Raw genomic sequence first — 7,642 nt, 5'->3', positions numbered from 1 at the left:
GACAGATTCGAAATTCAAATGTAATATTTTTTTATAATTAAGTGTAACAGTATTTATGGCCAGACTAAGTATTTACACATCACAGGCAATTTGTAAGTACTTCTACGCTTCGTTGCCTGAAAGAATACGTGCAATTTCGTGGATAACACTGCAAAGTATATTTTATAATACAAACTTATACACTATGCCGGCAATACTAAGACTGCATTATTATATGTACCTAGTTTAAAAAACTAAGCCTTTTTTAAAGATGTTTATAGTAGAATAGTTCCTCGATAATAATAATTAGATCGGTGAACTCTCCTAAGAAGATTGAAGATAAAAAACTAGTATTGATTGAGAGTTGTTTTATTTTATTTACTACTAGCTGTTCGCCCCGGCTTCGCCCGTGGTACATATATAGTCTATGTTACTCGTGGATAACGTAGCTTTCGAATGGTGAAAGAATTTTTAAAATCGGTCCAGTAGTTTTTGAGCCTATTCATTACAACCAAACAAACAAAGTTTTCCTCTTTATAATATTAGTGTAGAATAGTTATTTTATTCAAGTTATAGTGTCACATATATACAATAGTCTCACATATAACAAAAAGTATATTTTCCACGTAATATATTTACACTTACACTCGTCGATGTAACCATTTGAGCTGATATGGATATTTCAAAATATTGACTTTAAGTAACAATCAATACTGTTAACTGTTAATACAAGTGCTCTAAACATACAATTACCTATCAAAAATACTAATCCCCGGCAGTAATCCCTACGTTTCTGTTTGTATTATCTGTTGAAATTAAAACAAACATTATGAGGATTTATCGTTTTATTGATTTGAAAGAATATTTCATGCCCTAATTACGACAACAGTATATAAGTATTATTCAAAATCGTCTAAAGAATCCACATCATCCTTATTTTCACGGACGAAATAGGTTTCTTCGCTCACCAAAATTGATAAATACTGCGATATAAAATGAAAGGATTGTAAGCAAAATATATACACATTGGTGGACATTTTATGGCATGAAATCAGTCGTACAGACGATCCCAGTATGTTGCCTAGGGCCCGAGCCCAAATCATGCCAAGAAAATGTATGAGGGGCCTCCTTCTTCTCTTTAATGAATCTTCAGAGCTTCTTTGCATTGTATTAAATGAGAAAGTAAGTACTACGGTGAGCAATAATAACAACAAGCCTTCCTCGGCGCAGCTGGGATTAGTTTAGTTGGGTAAGTTTGTGTATAAACTGTTTTCTTAGTAAATGGATTTATGGGTTCTTTCGTCGCACGATGCTTCACTTCCATAGTTATTCGCGCAAACTTATCCCCCTTTTCTTCCTCCTTTTTGATTAAAATAAAGTAAGGTCGAAATTCGTTTGAATACATTTTCGTTTTTTATAACTTTTTAATTTTTTAATTCATAAAATAAGAAGATAACAGACGTATGTCACATGACTGTACCTAGGTTTTCTTTTTTAGTAGTTGAAGTATATTGATGTGGTTATTGTCTATTAATAGTAGAAATAGAGTGGAAATAAATACCTACTATATAAAAAATGATTCCTCTTTTAAGATTTAATACTCAAAGAACCTTCTAATTTTCCTTTTATATTGTAATACTGTCAAGTATTACAAATTTATGTAACTTTATTTTACTGCTAGGTAATATAAAAATGTCCGTATAATTACATCAATAACATAGGTCAGTAAGTATCATATCGACTACCTTCATAAAGTATGATCAGTCAGAAAAATGAAACAAAGAATCAATCGAAAATTTTATTCCACTTTGTATACATATTACGTTAGACTTTAAAGGTATTTGCCATTATAACCAATTTTAAAGGTATTTATTTCGACATTTGCGACAGACACTGGATTGCGTCGCGCTCATTGTAGGCGTGTGATGAAATATATCTTTTAACTGGTCCAGTAGTGATTTAAAATCATCGTCACTCCTTAAAATATTTGTAGATCCTTCGAGCTGTGACAGGATACTCTTTATTTTAAACCCTAACGTTGTTTTGCTCCAATCGTTTAGGGGAGTTATTTCATTATCAATTCTTTTTAAATTTTGCGCCTGTGAAATTTTATATTTATTATTATGAGGTTTCTATTGGCTATTGTTTACTTATAACCTAGAAGTTGTAATTAGAAAAGTATTATTGTAGTTGTATATATATGTAATGCGGAAGAGTTATTTTGTTTGTTGGTTGGTTGCAGGCGCCAATTTTAAAATGTGCTGCTTCAAATTAAAAAATCCAGGATAGCCATATTGGGCTATACTTATAACATCACCTTAAGATGATGGAGCAGCGATATAAATGTTGCATAAACGAGAGAATCAATAATGTAGATCAGATTCACATTTTGAACATCCGGAACATTTCAAGCCACATTAAATATCAATACTTATATATCCTGGATAATTAAAACACATCCACCATCCAATTGGAACCGTCCTAATTTTAGGACTAAAAAGTGGTCCAGTCGAAATCAATGCAAATTTTTCATACCACTTCCGAATAGTTAAGTAATAAAAAAACCGTTTAATTATATTTAATTCATTTATTTTTGGGCATTAATATGGAGATGTACTATTTGTCATGCGGACCATGTATTTTCGTTTTGGCACGGGCACTTTAACAAACTTCCATGATACATCATCGCGAAACCCCTTAGCATTGCATACAGTACACTGGAAATTAAAATGGTGGATATACAGCAGCAATTAAAGATAAACTTTAATTATCGCCTTGTTTTGCACGTCTTCTGGCTTAATGTTTCTAAAATCGTACTTAAGCGTGTCTATGTAATTTTTGAAAAACATGTTGAATTGTTTAAGTTTTGCCGCTATAATATGTTTTGAGTACTGTTTAAAGGCTGTGTCAGTACCGTTTTGTATGCAATTAACCGTGTTTGCTTTAGTTTCCTACGAAAAAAATTATAATATAATTGGAATGCCGTAAAATATTAACAAATTTGTGCATGCTTCATGTTCTATCACGTTTAGACCTAAAGTTAACTTATTAACGATAATTTTTAATCTCTTACCGTATAAGCAAGTTGAACTACAAATAAAATCAAATAAATAATGTGCAGTCCACTTAACTTCATATTGTTGAACGTAATAATCGAATAAAATGATGGAGAATAAATAGTTAATGCTTCCTTTGTAATAAAAGTGGACTGTTTCGTAAGAAATACTATTTCTATTGTTATGGTTTGTAATGACTATTATGTATTGATTTTTATTATTAGTGATTTCAATTTAAGAAAATTCCATTACTTTGTGTTTTATACTGTACCTATGTACATTAGACATATTCCTTTATGTTGCACTTTCGATGGTTGAAACTGTTTTATGAATTTTGTTTTTGTAATTTGTAAGGTTATTGAATTTTTTTTAAATAAATGTTTATAAGCTACCCCAACAGCATTCGAAGCCAAGGATTCGGTTTGATTATAGTACTGATAGCGCCATCTAGTTTCGTTTCACAAAACTTCCATAAAGTTTTGATATATATATTTTCCACTATGAAATATCGGAACGAAAGGGACTTAAAAGAAAATAATTCTATTAAATACATTGTTGTCTTTATTTCTTTATTAGACACTTAAACCATTTATACCATATAAATAGATTCACATATTATGTCAATGGACTTCAGGGATATTTATCGCGGGTATACAAGTAGTGAAGGAATGACTTCTACTCAATGTGTTGTTAGGTGGTTTGAGACATGTTTCTATGCACTCTTGATGTGTTTGAAAGTTGTTCTGATTACCGCCGCATCCTGAATAGAGATGGCGCTTGCAAGTCCTGAGAAAATAATAAAATAAATACATTTTTTTTTGTAAATCATTTGATGAAAATTATGAAATCAATATTAACTATGCAGATAATGATCAAGGGCATACAAATCCTTAAATGCTACATAACCCAAATATTCTAATCTTAATTAAATCACAAACCCCATTAACCTGGATTGTTTTATGTAAATAATTGTACATATGAGTTATCGCTGTTACGTCTCATATAATTACTATTAAAACCAAAAGAATATATATATACTATATATAATAGAATATAGATTAAAGATTACACATACTTGCTCAATGTATCCCAAGCCCAACGATTGAAATACCCGAAACAGTCACCATAATTAAATGTTAACGAACAGAAATGTGGGATTTGCGCTGAAACAACAAAAACTCATCACTACTGTTGCATTTCATATTTTGACTCTCTCTAAATCTTCTTTCTTGAGCAACTACACAATCTTAACATTCCATAATATAATGTATTCTATCTGGTATTTAATTTATCCTTATGAGAATAACTGTACTTTGGTATTCACAAATTGGCATTTTTATAAATGAGGACTGTTTTTTAATATTACTACAAACTGTATTCAAAACATAAAATCATACTTATTAAAAAACTTGAACATAGCTCTTTACAAAATATTTCTTATGAACATAGCACAGCACTTGACCATGATTTTACCTTTAATTTTTTAGAGATTCATGACCACTAAATTAAAAATTAAAAATACTTAATCATGATTTGATAATAATTTTATCGCATACCTTGGCTGTCTTTAATATCCAAGTAGCAATGTTCATAGCATTGTTCCTGTGTTTCAAAACGATTGCCGTTGCCTTGACAACCACCCCAGAAGAATCTATAGCATTTGCTTTGTCTCACATCATAATACCATTGGATGATATCAGCTCGACAGGGCCCAGTGTCCGGCCGGAGAAAACAGGTTTTGTGTCGAGCTGAAAATAATTTAAATTATGATATAAGTTATTCTAAACTAGCTTTTGTCCACGGTTTCACACAAGTTAAATTAAGAGTAATTTATTAGATGCTTTTTATACATATAAACATTCCTCTTGAATCACTCTATCTATTAAAAAACACCCCATCAAAATTAATTGCGTAGTTATAATGATTTAAGCATACATAGGGACATAGGGACAGACAAAGCGAATTTGTTTTTATACTATGTAGTGAATAATGTGTGGGTAATATTAACTAACAACATAAATTTTAGGGGACATTGCAGATATTTATTTTATGTTATGCATAAAAAGATATATACATAGAGAAACATGTAAAAAATAATAAACGATAAATTGAAAATGTATGTGAAAAAATAACTATATGTTACCCTTCAGAGTTTGATTATACTGAATACAAACTTTCCTTATATTTCGGTCAGTTGAAGATCTAAAACTATGATGCTCCTTTGTGTGTTTTTTACGACAAAAGCAAGGTATTACAATTAGTAGTCCTGTTATTACGAAGATTTCAAAATAACTAAGATTCTTAATAAACAAAAATTTAAGTAATTTCATATGGGTGAACAGCTACAATACAAAACAAACTCAACAAAGTATTATCAACTAACGAAAGTTAAGAAGTGAAAAATAAAAATGTAATATAGGTACAAATGTTATTTTATTTTTATACCTGTGATAAGAATTTATAGGAAATAACTTGAATGTTATATTTAGGTTTTGTATTGTTTAAAAGAATTGGAATCACAGTAATCCTTACTAATATTATAGATGCAAAATCATGCTTATTTGTTAATCTGTTTGTTTATCTTTCTTTTAAATAGCAACAGAGTGATTTTATGATATGATTTTAATGTCAGGAGATAATAAAAAGGCTAAAGAGTAGCGTAGGCTACATTTACATTGTGAAAATTCTCATTCCCATGGGAAGTTTAAAGAAATAAATGTAATTGAAATGAAAAATGGATCCATCAATAACAAAAAATTATATTTTTTTAATTACTTATTAAATACATAATGTTATCATTTTAAACAGCACATTGTAAACCATATAACATTTTTTAATATTAAAATTGCATACCACTTTAAAAATAATTACAATTCCTATCCTATTAATATTATAAATGCAAAAGATTGTGATTGAATGTATGTATATGTGTATGTTTGTTCCTCTTTCGTGCAAAACCTACTGAACCAATTGCAATGAAATTTGGTATGTAGATAGCTGGACAAGGGGAATAAACCATATAACATATACTACCGGATTCATACTTATGTGGCATAGCTAGTATAAAATAATAGGATGAATTCAGCATATAATATGGTGACCATATTGCTTAACAGCATATTTGTTGAGGCTGCTAAATGTAAAGAATAAAGGAAGAGGTAAAATAAATGTTGCGCTTTAACATTTATTTCACCTGTTTCTTTATCCTATGCCTATCACCTATTACATCATTTAAATACCAAAAATTAGCTTTTTTAAAATTCAATATTCACAATCAAAGATTATGTTTACTGGTTTTTAACATCTTTTCAGAACATATTAGAGTGATAAATGATAAATAATACCCTTTATATCGCAGTGACATATCTATTTTATCTAAATTTTGAATTTTCTTCTCTTGTAAAAGTATGATTTACCTCCAGGTCCTTAAAAATTTATGCAGCCTTTAAGTGTCCATAGTATTGAAGGCTCAAGGGACTACTGAAAATAATTAAAACTTAGTAATAATAGAAAACTTACCAGAACTAATTCATAAAATATTTGATCCTTTAATTTGAACACATCTGGGCCCAAACCAAACTTTCCAATAATTTTATACATGGAATGTTTTGGATAAATAATGTTACAGACATCTTAAGAAGATATTCCCAGTGGGTATGTTAAACGCCTGTTTATAAAATGGAGTCTCAAAACTATAAAGTTCCTAACCTTTCAACGAGAGGAAACACCTGGGAAAGCTCTATTTAAAAGATGAAGTGAAAATTACTGGCGTATTATATTTAAACTGTATTTTTGATATTATAATACATATAGTATTACTTGGCGTAATGCTAGGAGCATTTTGCTGCGCTTTGCGTTTTGCGTTCTGCGCTTTTCGTCTTACACCTCCATCGTGTTGATCAACAAAATTCATGATTCAATTTTATAGTATTGTATATATTCTATCTATATCATAAGATTTTAAAGTATTTAACAAAACATGAAAATAAAGATACTATATATCTATACATTTATTTTTAAAATGACAAAAACATATAATTCGATCAGGGCAAAATCGAAATGTCATATTCAATTAGCAGAAAATGACACTTAATGTCACATGTTAGGGTTGAACGCTTGATTGATTAAATTTACTCGACTTGTTGTAAAAATACAGACTACGACTAAATGATGCTATTAAATGGCTACAAAAGTCGGATAATTTTTATGCAATTGTCTTAGAAGAAGTTTTTTGATTAAGATTTCTGTTTTAAAATCTTCGCCGCTTCCTTTATCATATATTTGGTTCGCAAAGAGAAATATACTACTTAGTCATTCGTAGTACACACAACAAAATCGATATTGCGATGCACATTATAATAGGACTGGTGACATCCTTAAAATTGAATTTTGACGTGAACCAAATCGTTTAGAAATGACTAATGATACAACACATTTGAGAAGCAGATAGAATCAAATCTCTGCCTCTTTAAAATACTACCTCTTAAAATCATTGATAATCTATCAGTTTATTAAATGGCATCCAGCAATTGAAGATACTTATTAAAACATAAAAATTATATTACAGATTTTCGAACGAAATTATAAAAAGCACTCAACAGACATAA

General features: G+C 29.6%; 1 protein-coding gene across 1 annotated transcript; it reads right to left on the bottom strand.

The window, feature by feature from the left end:
• Nucleotides 1-3,578: 3,578 nt before the first annotated feature.
• LOC119835721 (inter-alpha-trypsin inhibitor-like) lies at nt 3,579-6,948 on the bottom strand. Its single transcript, XM_038360701.1, has 4 exons — nt 6,855-6,948; nt 4,592-4,783; nt 4,111-4,198; nt 3,579-3,821 (listed from the first exon to the last, which is right to left on the bottom strand). Exons 1-4 carry the CDS (start codon nt 6,946-6,948, stop codon nt 3,656-3,658), a joined length of 540 nt encoding a protein of 179 aa, XP_038216629.1. The 3' UTR covers nt 3,579-3,655.
• Between the last annotated feature and the right edge of the window lie 694 nt (nt 6,949-7,642).

The sequence above is a fragment of the Zerene cesonia genome, chromosome Z (assembly GCF_012273895.1).
Source record: "Zerene cesonia ecotype Mississippi chromosome Z, Zerene_cesonia_1.1, whole genome shotgun sequence".
Classification (NCBI taxonomy): Eukaryota; Metazoa; Arthropoda; class Insecta; order Lepidoptera; family Pieridae; genus Zerene; species Zerene cesonia.
This window is presented reverse-complemented; position numbering and strand designations above follow the sequence as displayed.